Below are 19,987 nucleotides of genomic sequence, written 5' to 3' on the forward strand. Positions count from 1 at the left end.
TAGAGTAATAAAATACCGTAATAATGCATTACTCAAGTAATACGTAACTAGTACGTGTGTAAGTACCTAGTACCTACTTACTTTCGTAATAGTATTAATTATATAGATAATTTTTTACCCAGCCACCCGGCATCCACCCACCCAACATTTCAGGTGGTTCAAATACACCATCTTAAGTGCGTACTCGGCGCCACTGAAGTAGTGTGTTTTACTGTTTTCGTTCCTTTTGCGTCCCCCGCAATTTCCACAAATCTCAATACACCGCCTAGCCTATAGTTCAAGCTATGCTATAGCGAACGTGCCCACCGCCCGGCCTTACTCCCTCCCCTCCCCTCCTATATATGACTTTGAAGCACGTGCCTGTCCTTGCCCCTTCCCTCTCATACATATATATCAGAGATAACCATTATCAGTAGATAATTCTTATCAATAATTAATTCTTACCAGTGTTTAATATTTTCACTATAGTACCTAATGACATCAATCGGGCCTTTGGTCCGTGATGCTGAATCGACGAATAAGGAATGGATGCGCTGATAGTACAGCACCAGTGTGGCTTATTACATGGGAATGCACGAGAATAAATGAGTTCAGGTGGGGACCCTCGTGGCACATATAAATGGCGAGTTCCGAGTTTCAGACAACAAAGTGTTTTTTACAGTATACAAATTTAAAAAAAAATGGTACTCCACAAATTTGAAAATATGTTTGCTGTTGTTATATTTGTTTTAATATGTGCACATGCTGTTCATCCTTCGACAGTGATATCCGGGCATGCCTTAACAAAGCGATCAGATACGGATCATGCAGCTGCAGGAGCTGCTGTAGCCGGAGATACAATAGCAGCTACCGGTGGTATTATAGCCGCAGGATCACTCTCGGCAGGTCCATTTGCACCAATAGTGGCAGGAGTTGGAGGTGTAACTTCTGCCGTTGGAGGTTTGGTATCAGTAATTTCGAGAGCAGCCGATCAGTCATGCCGTGAATTTGGTTGTCACAAAAACTACTGTTGGTCATATTGCAGCTTGGGAAATCAATGGTGCTATACAACCAAATCTTATTCTCAAAGTTTTGAATATGTTAGTTGTACAAGGGATGACGAATGCAATGGATGCTGGAAATGTGCTGGTTCGTGCACGTTGTGAAAAAGTTAACAAGGACTTTGTGTGTTTTCAAACCTTAAAAAATCTTATCTTAATAACCTTTCCATCGTATATTATGTATACAGTATACCATGTCGTCAATAATAAATATATTATGATATTATTACGTTTAGTTAATATATTATAATTCACGATATGTTTAGTGCAATCGATCAAATTGTTTACAATCATTTTACTGGTATATATATTATGTTTTACGTTTAAAGAATAAAATATTTTATATGGAATACACCTATGTATAAATATCATAATATACAGTATGAATATTCAGCATGTGTGAATACGTAAATACAATAATATACACGTTACCGGCAAAGTGTTGAATCTGGTATTATATATAAATCCTAGGTATTCTATAGAATGCCAAAAATGAGCAGGAAAAGTACATAGTTAATATAAAACTTCACATCAGTACCTAAGTGTACCTTTGAAATCAATGATTAATGCTTATCTTGGCGATTATTTTATCGCATATACAACACGTGTGCGATGCATTATAGTAATTATTAAGTAATGATATTATTATGTGATTCATGTTACAGGAAAATTCAAAATACGTCTTTGAAATATTATTTTTTTTTCACTCTAAGAGTGTTTTTCGTGTTGTTGTGTCGTGTTGAGATATATTATAAAAATATCTGAACGTTTCTATACCGAATTAAGTAAATGTAGGAAAAATTCGAAAAATACAGTTTATTTATCGAATGAAAAATATCAACCTATATACACGAGTTACTGCTGCTTAAAGATGGTAAAAAGAAAAAGAGAACATCGCGTGATTGCTGGATGCTTCAAAGGTATTTAATTTTTTTTTATGCTCTTGTTAAAGTTGTATTGTGTAAGTAGGTAGGTACTTATAGTAAAAAATATTATGTTATGTCAAAAAGTTTTTTTACGGAAGATGAATAATTATTATCTTATATTTTTATAATATAAATATTAATTACAATATATGAGAAGTAAATTGTTTTAAAAATTTGACTTGTTGAAATAAACGGGTATTCAACTTGTTAAAAATTAAAATAGTATATAGTTTTATTTAAATGGTAAAATATATTTCTTAAAAATTGTTGTTACCTAGTAATAGGTAGTAATAGGTTACAAAAATCCTGGGAATTCTATAGTTTTCTAGCCATAATATAAAATTACATTAAAATTGAATAAATTTCCAAATAGTTCAAGGAATTCTATAGAATGCCTATGACATATTTTATAGAACGCCTAGGACATATTTTATAGAATGCCGATATTCAACACTTTGTCGGTATTATATATACAGTAGGGTCTCGTTAATCCGAAAGAGATTGGGGAACGGAGTCGTTAGAATTACCGATATGTTCGGACTACCTATGACTTAAAAAAAATCAATTTTCTTGGAATTTAAATGTTGATATTTTTTTTATCTATATAATATTAATTCGTTAAAATTCATAATTAAAAACTGTAGCTGGTCCCTTTATCAATTAACTTTATTACTTCTAACTTATCCTGTAATTAAAATGTAACATTCTTACGTGAAGCTATTTTAAGAAATATACGCTGTGTGATACGATCTTTATGTACACACAACTGACGAACGTAATCGACATTCCACTTCCACATTCATATCTAAACGACGTACACGTGCGATGTACAAACGTAATCGACAAATTGTACTATCGGAAAATATTATTGTTATGATACACATACATAATATGTATTAATTAGAGGTAGGTCGAGCTGTTCGAAAGGTGTTCGGTTTAAGTTTGAAAGTCAAACAAAGTTTTAAAAAACCGAACCGAACCGAACTCGAACAAAAAAGTTCGAAAATCAAAATAAATCGAAAATTAAAATAGTTTGAAATCAAAAAATGTACGAACAGCAAAATTTTAACATGTCGAACGTTTCGAGCTAAAAATGTACCGGTGTTTATTGTTGTTTATTTTATTTTTATTTTGTCTTAATTCTCTATATAGTTATATGATAAATTCTATATTATAGTATATAAATATACTATACTAAACGATACTATACTATAATTATTATACTATACTAAAAATATGAATATGAATAATATTATTTATTTTCAATATTTTTTTTGTCCATTAAAATAAATTATATAGATAGGTACAGTGTACACATAGATAACTATAATTTGACCAAGATGAAGATAAATATAATCGATCTGAAAATTATCTGAATAAGACAAAAGATAAATTATATTTATCTACTTATCTAGATATTTTCCAACACTGATGCATACGACTATATTATATATAAAGTATAAAGCTCTCATTCGCCATTTAATTCAAAAGTTTATTTTGGGTTCAGTTTGGTAATGAAATATATGGTACCGGTGTGGTTCAATGTTAAAAAATGCTCGGTTCGAGTTCAACATCACACTAAAAAGTTCGGTTCGAGTTCGGTTCGGCATACAAAGGTTCGGTTCGAGTTCGACCCTCCTCTACTATTAATAATAGCGATGTGATAGTTTCGGATTACCGCGTCTTTCGGATTAGCCTGTGTGGCTGTGTTCGGATTATCGAGACCCTACAGTATATTTTTTAGCCCAACATGTACCTACGTATAATTATGTGAACTATTTTAGTCATATTTAACAATAAATTACCTTTTTGTTTCAATAATAAATAATAATAAATTCTCGAAGGTATTTAGGAATATGAGCAACGCAGATTAGACTGTAGTTGCTAACCTAAGTTCAACATTTCACGATATATTGTCCAATGACACGCTCCAAAATTGACTCTGGACATCTTAATAGTATAATGATTGTCACATTTTATTACAATATTAATTCCAAATAAAATAAAACTAAGTAATAATGTGTTCAGTTTAACAAAACGATTCGCAAAGGATATAATATAGTATCAGCTTGTTCAAAAAAAATCAGTCATTACGTACCCACATAATACAATAAATTATGTGGTAACTTTTCGGTGATGTAGTTGTGATAAGAGAGCTAAATAGTTGCAGAATGTTTCGCGATATACATAAATATATGTACGTATATTATAATGATTTCGTGTGTTGATTCGTAGCGAATACAACTCGTTCGGACGCCGCATGAATAGTTAATAATAATACGGATAACTAAACGCAGATTATAAACCCACTGGCCACTATCGTGAAATAATAGAGTTTGCACGAAACGTAGACGGACAGTAATAAATGTTTTCCTCATCGGTATTATAATATTATAATAATTTAAACAGGATAATAAATTACAATATTTTGTTTTTACAATGTTGTGTTCTAACGAATACGATCCACTGTTTTCCACATCACGTAAAACCAGTTAAACTGGCATAAATAATAACAATAACAACAAAAAGAACAACAACAACAACAACAAAAACAACAACAGTAAATTATTATGTTTTCCTTCAACTGTACTGTATGTAGGGTATCGAAAAAAGCGCTTTGGCTAAATAATGGCCAAATGAGTTTATTTAACTATAGAGTAATGTAGTATAATAAAGGCCTGCAAACAACATTCAACATTCGAACGACAGCCGAACCCAAGAGTAAAACCCTCGACCATATCACTCCGAGTGCTGTACGAGAATACGATAAGACTGTAGTTATTCATCAAATTACTTTTGAACTTTGTCTAAAATATCAAATAAATGGTTATATAATGCCATACATACAGGCCATATCATTGATATTTGTTAAGTCATTACACGTTATATTAGATATAAGTATAAGGTATTCCAAATTCAGTAAGTGTCCATGTTTTATATACAAAATCAACAAGTTGTGTTTAATTTTTTAATTATTATAATATATTAAATTTTTTTTAATTTCCCCTTAGAAATTACTAAAAAATAAAATGTATGAATTTTAACATGATTATGTATTAGATTAAACGTTAACATTTTTTTTCTCTCTTGTCCACGTTTTTCTACGTTGATTAATTGTCGAAATACCATATTAAAAAAAAAAAACAACCTCATATTTTAATTATTCTATAAACAAACTTAGTTTAACTCATAATAAAGCCATCAAAGATTTAGAAGTGGTATTGGTTTCAAAATTAACTTTTAATAAACATGCTGATTATACTCTAAATAAGTAATTTGTGATATTAGGTCTTTTAAAACGTATGTGTGACATTGTGTGTGTAGATTTCAAAGATAATGCGGCATTAAAATTGTATGTTTCTCTTTAGATAGATACTTCGATCCCAAATAGAATAATATGGCTCCTTAATATGGAACCCAGAGTACAGACAATATCGGCCAAAATACGATAATTTCCTCAATTCAAAATAATTTTTAAGATATTATCTATCATATAAAATATATAATGTTGAAAGAACCCTCTAACATGATAAAATACAATAGGTGATTTTTTTTTTAAAACAGATACCTTACATTAAATTTAAGATTTGTGTTCAAAGTATTGCATATTATAATATCATTGATTGCCCAGAACTGCTTGAGCAGTTTTTAAACTTTGAAATAAATCCAATTGACTCCAGAAACAAACACACATTTTTTTCTGTTAAATGTTAACACTAAATATATTATATTATGTTGTACCACCCTCTAACATTTTAATGTCTGCAGGTAATATTGTAATACATTCTGATTTGTTCTCTCTGATTTTATGTAAGGTACGTCACGTCGTACGTATATAGTGTTTTTTTAGTATTTTTCTTTGTGATACTTAGATAATGTTTAAAAATGAATTTGCTTTAAAAAATGTTTGTCTTTTTTTGTTTTTAGTAAGTATGTGTACATTTTTGGTGAGGCGTAATATTTTATAAGCATACATCTTAACGTTGTATTAGTTCTATAATAAGTTCCAAACCGTGTTACAGTTAAATATTAATATTATTTAAAATATCCGATAACAATGTATCCCTAGTAACTAATAGGACACTATAATTTGTACTATACTATTATACTGCGTACAGGTAGGTAGGTACTAGGTAGGTACCTAATAAGTAATTATATTCAATAATCTTATCACAAGTCACAACTACTAAAGAAACTATGATATTATTTAAATTTTATAAGATAAATCCTTACACCGTTGATATTTCCACAATAGCCTCGAGTCCAACATTATGTAATCCTCTTTATCGTTCCAACTTATTAGCGAATAACAAATTTTTATTAGGCTTCCTAAGCGATTTTCCTAAATTCTATGGATTAAATATACGATGTAAGTACACGGTTTTGAATTCTACTTTTTATTTTTACTTTACAGAAAAAACAGGGAAAACAGGGAAAATCTCTAAAACAACGCGTTGATTCGCCCCACAAAAGTATATCAGTGTTTAAGAAGTTGATATCTACTCCAATTTGTTTTGTTTTTATTAAATCCAAATCCAAAATGAATCGTACTACCTATATGGTTATTTTAGCAATCATCGTAGTCGTCTGTCTATCCGTTACGGGATGTGAGAAGAACTGTTGGTTGAATGACTGGAAGACTCGTGATGCTGCTTGCAACGATCGAGTTAAATACTCTTATCCAGGACGCGTTCATGGCAAATATTACTGTTGTCGTTTTTAAGAAGAGAAATATTTTTGAAATCATGTATACATTAATTGTATAACATATTAGTTGTATTGTATAACATTATCTTTTGCCGGGATAAAAAAATATTTTTTCTTATTTTATAATTTTGTACCTAACGAATGTTAGTATCGTATGTAAATTAATGTCATATTTATATATACAGAGTAATAAGTAGTACTGGATATTAATAAATAATTTTACAGACAATTAAAAATAATTGGGTGAATATTATTTACTGGTAAACTGAATCGAATAAAACTTTAACGAGTTGGGTATAAAATAAGAGAGGAATAAAATAATAAATCTGACAAGACCTAACAACTAGGTACACATTAAATTATTAGTTATTATTATTACTTATTAGTTATAACTTATATACCTCATAAATTACCTACCAAATAAAGTACCTGCTCACGTTTTTATTATATTTCTTTATCTGATAACCTTAATTACTAGGTAGACACTTACAGAAAAAACGATTGTCAAATATTATTCTTGTACACTATATCAGCAAACCTAAAGATTAAAACTGAAAATTTAAATTCGCTTTTTTTCTTTTTTCGATTTTATTTAAGTTTTTTTTTCAAAAAATTTCGATAAAAAATCATCAATTTAAATTTTTAAATGCAATTTTTTCGGAAAAACTCATTCAACCTACAGTAATACTATCTAAAAGTAAAATAAATTTATCTAATAAAATATTGTAACTATGATATCAGTATTGAAAATACTAAAATATTTTTAGTCGTATATGCTGTCAGACCGTTTTCGCTAGTTCGCTCAGAACTGTTTTTCGTATGCAATAATTTATCATAGAATTCAATAAAAAAAAAATAGATATGATTCTCTGGCTTCTACTACAACATAGTACTTTACATCATTAAGTTCTTTAATTTTTTTAAATGTTGATTCTGGATGCAGGTGTCAGATGCCTATACATAGAATACAATATCATGGGTGGTTTAATTGAATTATTTACACAATACCTATAGGACAGTACAGTGCCGTAGCCAGAAAAACTTTTTTTTTTTTGGGGGGGCACTTAATTTTTTTCTCTAGCCTTTGATGTGTTAGAATATCTAATTATGACCCTTTTGTTCATTAAGTGTATCTACTCTTTTTATGACTTTATATTTATGTTAACAACTACGGTACCAACATTTAATATAACAATGTATTAATATTATTGTAAACTATAGGTTAATGTATTTATTAATAAAAGCGTATTAATATATTATCATTATATCAAAAATCAAAATATGTTGTGAACAATACATTTCATTTATTGTTCAAATATTACCAAAATGTATTAACAAAAATTCAAGACTATATTAGGGCTTTTGAAAGCTGGTCGTTTTTTGTGCATTTAGACCAATAAGCGGAAAAAATAAACTTCCAGAAGTACAATTTTAATTTCGAAAAAATATAAGAATTTCTCCGCTTTTTGTCTGTGTTTTGTAGGAAGCAAATTTCTTTTTTCGGTAATATTAAAGTAAAAGTGAATTTTGAAAAAAAAATTGATTTGGTACTATACTAATTAAACAATAATGCAAATCAAAAATCCATTTCCTCCATAACCTAGAAAAGAGATCAAGGAATTCAAATATGTTTTCAAAATTAAAATAGGGCTTTTGGTACTGGGTGAATTTTTCTTCCGCTCTTTGGGAGTTTCGTGGCACATGATGGGAGTTGAACATTTTTTTATCACAAAATATAGCGACGTGACTGCGCGTTACACGCGTTACACGCGTTACTGAGGTTCAAAAATCTTAGCCGTCGTTTATCTTTAATTATACATAAAACGTTCGGGGAACTCACACACACTAATGATCAGTTACACAGCACTGACGATGGACGTACAATATTTCCTAAATCCGACCTCTTCATAATGGTTCGCTTTCGACAGCCTCAACTTTTAATTTTTATCAAACATATAATATAATATAAAACAAGCCAAAAAAAAAATTCGGAAGGGAGTATAAGCTATAATAATCAAAAAAATATCAAGTACTATCTATATTGCCCGACGTTCAGCAAAGTCAGTCGAGTATTTTTTTATAGTATTTAGACCTCAACCATACACGTCTTCTCCTCTAATATAATATAATGTATATATGAGTACTCAGTTGCACGTTCATAATATAGAATAGCTTTATTAGCCTAAATAACAAAATATAATAATACAATACAGACATTTTATTATCAGTAACCAGTGGGATATGCTATATATTATAAACAAAATAATATTAGATTTTTGTGAGCCGATTTAAAATTCATATGACGTAAGCTTATATCCTTATAATAGTGACCTATGCTGTTTGAAAAACGAAGTTACAAACCTTACAGAGTCTCAAGGAATCTATTGATATTAGTATATAACTTTTATTTAAAACGGTCCAGTAGTTTTTGAGTCCTTGGAGAACTTACAGACAAACAAAAAAACAATCCTTTTATATTATATTATGTAGATTTAGGCATACAGCTGTCGCTGTCCCCTATAATATTTTTTTTTAAATTATTTAATCAAACAAGTAAGACTTTAGATAATATTATAGAAATATTTTAATCAATTTAAAATAGATAGTTAAGCCAACAAAGAAATATAGTCGGTTACATAGTTTAATTATTATTTTTGTATGATTATTATAAATATTAATAAATTATTTATAAATATACAATCTACACATAATATTATGTTCAACGAATGCATAATTTTACGAGCTGTACAAAATTTATAATGATTCATTGTTACAGACATTGTACATAATATTATTTTCCTAAAAACGTAATATAAAAAATGAATAATTCCTATTATATTATTATACGGGTTAGCAACTAAAGCGGGTAGGTATGCGAAGACAGAGCAATAATAGTTTAATCGAGTGACTGTTTTCGGGACGTCATCAGGAGCGGAGTTCATCTCTTATTCTAGATTTCTTAATATTATAATCCTTTTGAATGCAACAGCTAGTCTTGATAACAACCAACTGAACTCAAATAGTTATCGATATCGATATTATTATTTGCATTGAAAAACTATTTTATCCGTGTTAGTAAATGAATATAAATTATTGTCTAAATTCTAATCCAGACTTAAATTATACAGTATACGTTTGTATGTAAATACAGATTATATCCAGTTCTTAGTTCTTACCCATTACCCACTACAGGTTCCTGCAGTATTATTATTGTCTCGCGATAACCGTCTCGTGCTGCCACTTGACTCGTTACCAATATGGTCTGAGATTCAAACGACGAAAACCCACTGCATTATTATAAAAAAACATTGCACTACAATACATGTCAATTATTACAAAAAGAATATTAATCGCACACTCTGCAGAGTCGACGCGTGCATAATTATATTGTTATACCTAATATTATACGTGCAAAAACTTGACTGCTGGAAAAACCCCACTGTTTGGCCATGGCCTTCCCACGCGTATTTGCATGTAATAATTGTATATTATTATTTTACGCTTCTCCGTATGTATGATAATTAATATTGTATTTAGCGTATTTGAATGGTTCTGCTTTTTGTTTTTATACATCTCTTGCTATAATTTCATACGTATCAGTATTGTAATTTACAACATTCTAAACGTGTGTAACGTGTTTATACGTATATATACACAATACACATTATGCATATTATTATAAATATAAATATATATATCGGAATTACTACAGAATCCGTATATATATATATTTATTTATATATATATATTTATATATATATATATATATATATATATATATATGTCGAAATAAAACGTGTTTTCGGTTTATGTATTCATGTAACTGCTATACGAGGAACCTTATTCACGACTGTCTAAAACCTTGAACTTGGTGAGAAAAAAAATAGAATTGCTTGTTGGCTTCGATTTTCCTTGTGCAGACGTCCGACGACGACGTACCTACATTATAAGTTTACACAATAGTGTTTTGTATCCAAAGAAACATATTATACACTAACTGATAGCATTAATTATAAATAATGTTTATAATCAATTATAATAGTAATATTTAAACTAATAGCTATAAAAAAAAATTAGTAATATTATATTTATTTATTTGAATTATAAACTGGTTTGCGCCCAATATATTGTACTAAATATAATATCGATGGTTTGCAAAACAAAAAAAATTTTACAAAACATTACGGCATATTTTTCGTAAATCTATTCATTACATATTGCTATCTAACTTAAAAATAGATACTACAGGTAGGGGAGACTGGGTACAGTTGTAACACGGTCAATAAGTTGTTCAATAATCAATATAAAAATCTCAAAAAAATTTAGCAGTTAGCCATCTGTATAACAATCAATGTTTCCTTATCAAAATTCTAATAACTAGATAAATTTTTGAAAAAAAAAATTAAATTTGTTTTTGATAACAGATTGTAAATAAAATTCATAAACTTACTTTTTTATTTGAGTACAGATTTTTAATTATATATTTAGCTGTAGTTATTTTGATGTACACCAAAAGTACTGTAGATTTTTTTTGGTTCTGGTCTGAATACTCTAACTAGCCAGTATTTTTTCTAATACTTAAGTATTTACAAAAATATTGAAAGGCTACAAATGTAACAGTCACACTTTTGCACCTATTTTATTTTAAGTTATTTAAATGAAATTATTTTATGTTATTTAAATCGTATTATACCTATTTAATAAGTTAAAAGTAAATAGTTATGTAACTATTTATTATTTGAGATAATAATCGGGCCACTAATGTTTACTTGAATTTCTTGTCATCGACGAATAATACACATCCTATTAATTTATACATCACATTGTACTTATTTAAGAGATATGAAAGATTATAATTATCAATTATATTAATGCAAAATACTTATATTTCGTATAGAAAAATGTTTTATTGGTTGAGTTGTAATCGTTACAATTCAAAATATTATATAATAATGTATACATATATAGGTACAGTAAAATAATACAATTTACAATTTAGGAATAAATTATAATGCAATAAATAAGATTACGAATTTAAGTTGTACATAACTAGAAAATGGTGATTTAGGGAATTGGTATGGCGTTCACGATGCGATTAAAGTTTTAGTAGAAACCAACACCATGTACTTGATGGTATGAACCATGCTCACCGTGACGATCTGAACCGTGCCCAAAATCTTGGCCATGATGTTCAGGACGATGATGTTCTGGACCGTGATGTTCTGGACCATGATGTTCTGGGCCGTGATGATGTGATCCATGTCCGAAATCTTGACCATGATGATCTGAGCCGTGCCCATGTTCTTTATGTCCACCATATTCTTCTTTGTGTCCACCAAATTCTTGTTTATGTCCACCATATTCTTGTTTATGTCCACTGAAGTCGTGTCCACCATGTTCTTCTTTGTGTACACCGAAGTCGTGTCCACCATGTTCTTCTTTGTGTCCACCGAAGTCATGTCCACCATGTTCTTCTTTGTGTCCACCATATTCTTGTTTATGTCCACCGAAGTCGTGTCCACCATATTCTTCTTTGTGTTCACCAAAGTCGTGTCCACCATGTTCTTCTTTGTGTCCACCGAAGTCATGTCCACCATGTTCTTCTTTGTGTCCACCATATTCTTGTGTATGTCCACCATATTCTTGTGTATGTCCACCATATTCTTGTTTATGTCCACCGAAGTCGTGTCCACCATATTCTTCTTTGTGTTCACCAAAGTCGTGTCCACCATGTACTTCTTTGTGCCCACCATGATCTACTTTGTGTCCACCATGTTCTTCATGCTCTTCGTGTCTACCACCGTATCCTGGTGCACCCAGTGAGTAGCCGAACAATGCAATAACCAATACGATTAACTAGAAAAGACAGAAAATTAATTTAAATAACAAATTTAACTTTCAATCAATGTTTAATAATTGTACATAATATAAATTATGAAATATTAAATTATTATAGTAATATTATACCATTATAGTACTATACTATAATTCATGTAAGTCGTAGAATAGGTATACTGGTACCCCATTCATGGTAGGTTTATTAATATAATCAGCGATATAGGTACGCTGTTTTATCAAACATACGTAAATGAAAATAAAACACTGTTTAACAATAACATCAGAAACGAGGTAATAATACTTTTTAACAAATTAAGCGAACAAAAACATGTCTGGAACCGGAGAAAATCAATAATGAATGTGATAGTTAAATAAAAAACAATAATATTATATGATTAGTCTTAGTTGATAAAACCTTGTTATAGGTTATATTATATTATTATAGCTCATCAATGATAGAAAAGTACTATCATCAGTTATTGGGTATTCATTGGTAGTTTAATGCATATCCATGTTCTATTTTTATTTAATTTCAAACCACAATAAAAATATTAGAAGTACTTTAAAAACAAAAAAAAAATGCTCAGATTACTTATATGTAGGTAAGATTATTATTATTTAATAAATGTTAATATAATGTCAAATAATAGAATTCTTTTCAGGTATAAAATCATTACTGATAGTATTTATTATAGTTTTTAGAAAAATAATAATTTTGAATCCAGATTGGTATTGTATAATAAATTGTTTATTTATGTTTTAAAATTTATTTACTAAAAAAATACCTATATTTGTTAATGAAAATTTACACTAAAATAATTACGTTTTTTTCTAAAAATAAATTCGTTTATGCCGATACCCAGTGTTGTTAAGTATTTGAGTAAAAGTATTCAAATATTTTTTTAAATACCTACTTTTTATTTTGATGTATTTGAATGGTATTTGAAATACTTTTTTTTATTCTTTTATTTATAATACTTTTTAAATAAAAAAAAACCGTTCCGTCGTGGTTATCCTCTAACGTTATAATAATATTATATTATATATTTATCATTTATGGACAATTCAATATCGGTTTATGTCGATTAATAGCTTAATTAAATGTTTTTTTCTCCAATCGTCGATGACTTGAAATGGTACGTCGGTACCAGAATAAGGTTATTAAGTCAATAAGAAAATATATAATATGCAATAAGCTTTTGCTTAACAGTCATTATACTTTATAATTTAACAATACGAAAATATTATTACCAACTATTAGTACTATCTATTTACCAAGAAAATGGTTATCAATATTATTATTGTCGTTTATCGTTGTCTACGATGGATGACGGTATGATATATCCAAATACATGTGTAGCTTTAAACTAATATATTATACCTCTATAGAGAAAAGTTCACTGTTGTGGTGCAACTATCACTAAAAAAGAACTAGCATGACAAATCAGAATTTTGATTATTGAACGAACCATGTTTTTAAAATGCACTCATTGTAATGGGTATGTAAGATTTAAATTCAAAGATAAATCATTATAATGTATACGAAAACATGCGTGGAGACGGTATCAGGTACTTGTATAAAATATAATAAAATTTAATGTTAAATAAAAAATTAATAAAAATCAAAAATATCTCATGGGCATCCATAGAAAATCCTATAACAATATTTTGTGAAAATATCAAGTGTCTACAGTTATTTGTTTTTGAATGGGAATATATTTATTTACCGGTGAATATTCAATATCGTAAGAATTTAAATTCAAACGCTCATAAAAAAATGGTAATACTTTCCTTTTTTTTTTTGATCAACGTAGAAACACTTGTGGGAAATCTTCAATTAAATTTTCTAATATTAGCTATGAAAAAAAAATTTTTTATGCATTTCTAACTGAATAATAATTTGCAAATTTTGGTGAATTTTGCCAAAATTTTAACATTCGACAATCATAAAAATTTATGTGGATTTATGCTCAACTTTTATTATTTGTTGAATTATTATCAAATAATTTGATAATATAATTCAACGTTTTACATAATTATTATGTAAAACGTTGAATTACATTTTCACATTTTTTGATCAAGATTAAACTTATTTATTGACAATAATTGAAAATTTAATTTAATAAAAAAAAAAAACTTCTCATAACAATAAATAATTAGCTCATAAATGATACAAAATATATCGAAAATGGTATCATGTATGGGAAATTATCATATCAACGAGCAATAAAAATCTAAAGTATTTACGGTTATTATTTGTTGAGTCGACTTTGTCAAAAATTGTTTTTGGGTAAAAAGTCCCATTTTTCACGAATCTTTGTTTTGTTTCGAAAACTACTGGGAGTTTTCAATTTTTACCTCTTAAAAGTACCAACTAGATTCACTTTCCTGTCAGAAAAGATGCTTATTTAATATACTAACCCAAAAGTTGATGATAGACATAAATATAAAACACACATCATTGTGAAACCAATGGATTCATTGCTATGCACTGAATTTAAAAAATGTTAAAATTATTTTAGGTTAGATAACTTACATCAGAACAATATGATTTATAACTAACAGAAATATTGAAAAAATGTTTAATGGCAAAAGTGGATTTTTAAAATATTTTTATGTTGTACAATAATTATTTAATTATAACATATTCAAGTATATTATTGTATTATTAAAATGTTTGATTCATATGGTGTTAGTTACTATATAAGAACAAGTTATAAAACTAATCGTGTCATAACATTAGTATTTTGAAAATACGCTGATATTTTCACCTAAAATCATATTGGGGTAGGTTAGTTTAGGATGTATGGTATTTAGACGTATAATGGTATTGAAACGGTTATTGGTACACGTCACCTATAACGATATAATTTAATGGGTATTATAATTACCAGACGATTCATGTTGGCGAGTGAATGTGTAGTGTATTTTCTCAAGACGAGTTCGGCAGGCGTTGAAGTCTATTTGTAATCTTCAAGTTGCGACTGCCATCGTTCGTCGGACGTGTACGTCTTATATAAACGAGACCCGCGGACAGACTTTTCGCACGCGCATGCTTCATCAAAATTGTATATAATTATAAAATTTGTTTGGTATATCACTAATTGATAATCTACAACCGAGATTATTCGGTTCGGTATACGCCCACAATGTGCATCAAAACATTTTTCGCGATAAATGTACTTAAAGTACAGGTATTTTTATAATTTAAACCGTGGCAGTGGTGGTAATGACAATGAGTTGGTGGTGGTGGTGGTCATCGCCTAAACTGGTCAGCAGTCGTCTTGTTCTGCAAATACTAAAAGACCTTGTTTTTCGGTCTTTTCGTCTAACCTTTGTATAGCATGTGCTCTATCCCTCCCTCTCGCTGTCTCACAAACAGACGTTCAAACCATGTAAAAAATTAAAAAATCCATGATGATAATTGATTCTGGTCAAAAACATATAGGTACCTAAAAGTTATATTTAAGTACATAATATTATAATCTATATTGTACGCACGGCGGTGCATTTTACGATTAATATCAAAAACCGTTCAAAATTTCAAAAAATCATCAATATTTTTGCAATCATTATTCGTTATAATAGGTCGGTACCTACTATAATATTATACCTAAGATCGTATACTATATGGATAACCATTTATAGATAATTTGAAGAATATATTAGCAACAATTCTTTATATTAGTATATTATGGACGAATAAACTGCATGTGCATGAAGAAAAATGTCGCCTATTCGCTTGTTGAGATTCAAAAGGTGTTTATGGCTTATTTTTCAACCCTATAGGTAGCTAAGGGAGCTCAATAACTCACACATGAATTGTTTTCAGCACATTAAAAATATTATTTTTTTTTTGTTTATTTAAATGGTTGTCATTGCCACTGGTTACATACCTTGTTTCAAAGGCAGATGAAAAAAATTAAAAATCCTTAGTCACAGTTTTTATTTATAAGCATTTAAAGTTCAAATATTGACAAAATACGGAAATATCACGAAAATTAGCAAATTATTTTGAGTTGAGAATTCATAAAAATTTTTCTTTTTAAATCTAAGATTTGAAAATGTAATACAATATTATTCATAAGTTTGTCTACCTTTATCAAATAAAAAATGTCTACAAGAAACTTAGATTAAATTTTTATGAGCGTCTGAAATTTATATTTTTACTGCAACATTTGATATTCACTCGATTTCTCATGTAACAATTTTCTTATTTTATTGTAATTAAAAAACGAATGATTGTAGATACTTCAAAATTTCACTGAATGCTTATATTAGCATTTTCTGTACACCATAAAATTTTGCAAATATTTTGACTCTTTTTGAGCGGTTTACGGACATTGTCAGTTTTCAATTTTTTTAGTTTTTTTTCTATAAATATCAATAAAATTTTATTTGTTGGGTAAAAAAGCGTGAAAATTTAATATAAGGCTCTTGATATATCGTTCTAATAGCCGTTGAAAAATATTTAAAATACATAAGCACAATTTTTTTTTATAAGCGTTTAAAGTTCAAATTTTGACAACATCTATCAAATTTAAAATGTAATAATTATTTTGTAGGTTAAAATTTATAAAATGTTCAACTTTTGTAGCTAAGGATTAAAAATTTAAAACAAGGTTCCATGTAAATAGGTTATATATAAATGACTTAATTCACAATAATATCATCAAATATACTTGGTAATATCATAGGCCGACGGACCGTTTTCGCTCAGAATCGTTTTTCTTATACAATGATATTATATCACTGAATTCAAATTTAACACCATCCATTACAGTGACCCACTTGTAACATACTGTACAGCAGAGCGACATCCACTTCCCCACCTTTTTTTTTTGTTGTGTTCATAATTGTCAAGACAAGGTTCTTATGAAAGAAAATTTTAGGAAAATCCACCGGAAAAGTAGGAAATCTGGAAGTAAAAAATAAAATAGTGGTGAAATCTGTACAGGAAAAAAATAAACTAAATAATAATATATTTTTGTTTATTGTAAGGTTGCTATTGGTTATGATTGTTGTAGTTTTAATTGTTAATCTTGAAGAATTTTATTAAAATAAAAAGAGGAAATCAAACCTTGGCCTCTCCACAAGTGGTGTTGAGAGGAAAAATTGTCAATAAATAATATAATAGAAATTAATCAATTATAATTTTAGTAAATCGGTTGATTTTTTCGATATTATGAAAACAATTCAATATGTATAATAAATTGATAAAATTTAACATACATACAAATAAATATGATTTGAATAAATCGGTTGATTTTTTCGAACTTATAAAAAAATTGTCAATAATAAATTGTTAAAATATAATATTCAGTTCTAAATGTAATATCTATTACACAGGTATCTAGGATTTTTGCGCTTTCGTACGATACCAACTCATTTTGGTGCTTATGTCTTCCATCGGTACAACCAGCACGGTGTCCGCGAACTAGATTGCCTACCTGATAATATACTGCTGCGAATCTCACGGAATAACGCCGGTCGAGATGGCTATACATTAAAATATAATATCATTTACACTTGAAAAGATATTGCTTCCACAGTATATTACACCCAAAATAAGTTGAACAATCAGAATTTTTTTCCGGGTAACGAAAAAGTTAAGATAAGTTTTTAACAGTTTAACACTACTCTGCATACAGTTCAATTACTCTTCATATAAAAATAAAACGTTGCAATTTGCAAACAACTATTCACGGGGGCGGAGCACGCTAGTATTATATTTATAAAAAAAACCACAAATCATTTGGACGGGAATACCGGTGATATTTTACACGGGTGAAATGGGTGGCTACATCCATAATATATGATCTATAAGTAATATAGTATCGGATCACATTAATAACATATTGTATTGATCAACGATTCAACGACCTTCGTGATATTTTTGGCAAAAAAAAAAAACCAAGAATTTACCAGTATATAATTTCCTACATGCTTAATATAATATAAATTATTATCATACAACTTACATCTGCGTGTGAACAACAACAGTCGACTAATAATATCGTAATTTTGTTATACTGGTATTAAAACACTCTAATAAATGCTATACAATGGCTAATCGAATTTTTTATTCATACTATATAATACTTATTTAATTTTTTAACGTCGTCATTATTGATGCAAATCACATCATGCGTGCCGAATGTACAATTTTGGCAGATCCCTACTTATGAATTTTAGGGCCTAGGGCTAATTATTTTTTGGTGGGACCTCTTAGTTTTTTTTTGTTTTTTGGCATGTTGTGGCCTGGGGATGCAGCCTCTCCCTCCCCCCCCCCAAAAAATAGGGCTCTGGGTACTCATGGATTTAAAAAAAAACCTAGCTATAATAATATATTATGATAAAATCTTCACGAGTAGTAATATAATAGAATAAATGAATAAGAAAAAATAATTTTTGTGTTACCTAAATGTGTTAGTTCATATAAAACGTTAGTGAATATATTACGTTCTAAATCTTAAAAAGAGACTAAAACAATATGATGCGGAAAAAAACGGGGAAATTATCTGCTTAGTTTGTTGTATTGAAGTTTTTGAGTGTATTTTGTGTGTGCCTACCTCATTGTGGAATAGGTTAGTGTAATAGTGCATTGGATGTGTTAAATTTGAATTCCATAATAGATCGTTGCAAACGTAAAACGATTGATGATATAATATTATTGCTTCTGTTTCCAAGGATATATATTTTATAATTTATTTACATGGCTAGGTACTATTGATTTATTTTTTTTTTACACATTTTTGCAAACTTATTGCAATTTTGTTTTTCAAGTTTTTCAGGTTCATCAAGTTTTTAATAAAATTATCATATAAAAAATTTGCAGTAAAAGGGGGGGGTGGTTCCATTTGAAAAAAAGAAGTTTGTATTGTCACAGGACACTCTGGAGGTTATCGATCTGACAATTGTGTGTGATTAGTGTGGGATTTCACTGTGGTCGTTCTAGTCATCGCGAAGTCCTCTCTTTATTCGTATTTTGGTTAGTGTTACACACACACTGCTATGGTGCCAAAGTTAGTTGTTAACGATGCAGACGGAAAAATTTTAACCAGCAATCGGCCCCGGTTATTGCTTTTCCTCAAACTCAGCTCATTAGCCGAGCTTTACTTAGGGAGTAATTTACGGAGTCGATGGTTGAAAATCGTCACTACTCGTTCACTTATTTTCCCTGGCCAATGGGTCACTGATTGCTTATTTGTATATAACGTGTTGTGGACAAATGAAAATATAAATTCTGATTTGCCTAATAAATAGCCCCGGAAAAAATAACCCTATAATAAAAATAATGTGTAACAGGTTTCAATAATTTGTAATACAATTTTAATAATATATAAATATAAAACAAAATAAATAGTCAATTTTGTTTTGAAATGTCAATAATATATTATAACCATTTCCAAGGGCGAAACTATAAAATGTCATTAGGACAAGCCAATAAATGATAAATATGAAAAAAATTTTAAT

General features: G+C 28.9%; 2 protein-coding genes across 2 annotated transcripts; one reads left to right on the forward strand and one right to left on the reverse strand.

Annotated features, from left to right (window-relative positions):
* Window positions 1-626: 626 nt before the first annotated feature.
* LOC132943882 (uncharacterized) lies at window positions 627-1,266 on the forward strand. The gene has a single exon (XM_061013026.1). It carries the CDS (start codon window positions 681-683, stop codon window positions 1,143-1,145), a length of 465 nt encoding a protein of 154 aa, XP_060869009.1. The 5' UTR covers window positions 627-680; the 3' UTR covers window positions 1,146-1,266.
* A 10,289-nt stretch (window positions 1,267-11,555) lies between these two features.
* LOC132943528 (histidine-rich glycoprotein-like) lies at window positions 11,556-15,634 on the reverse strand. Its single transcript, XM_061012565.1, has 2 exons — window positions 15,403-15,634; window positions 11,556-12,529 (listed from the first exon to the last, which is right to left on the reverse strand). Exons 1-2 carry the CDS (start codon window positions 15,412-15,414, stop codon window positions 11,777-11,779), a joined length of 765 nt encoding a protein of 254 aa, XP_060868548.1. The 5' UTR covers window positions 15,415-15,634; the 3' UTR covers window positions 11,556-11,776.
* Between the last annotated feature and the right edge of the window lie 4,353 nt (window positions 15,635-19,987).

Source organism: Metopolophium dirhodum, chromosome 4 (assembly GCF_019925205.1).
Source record: "Metopolophium dirhodum isolate CAU chromosome 4, ASM1992520v1, whole genome shotgun sequence".
In the NCBI taxonomy this organism is placed as follows: Eukaryota; Metazoa; Arthropoda; class Insecta; order Hemiptera; family Aphididae; genus Metopolophium; species Metopolophium dirhodum.

Excerpts from the sequence above, each read along its gene's own strand:
- LOC132943882 (XM_061013026.1), top strand. The coding sequence starts at position 681 with ATGGTACTCCACAAATTTGAAAATATGTTTGCTGTTGTTATATTTGTT.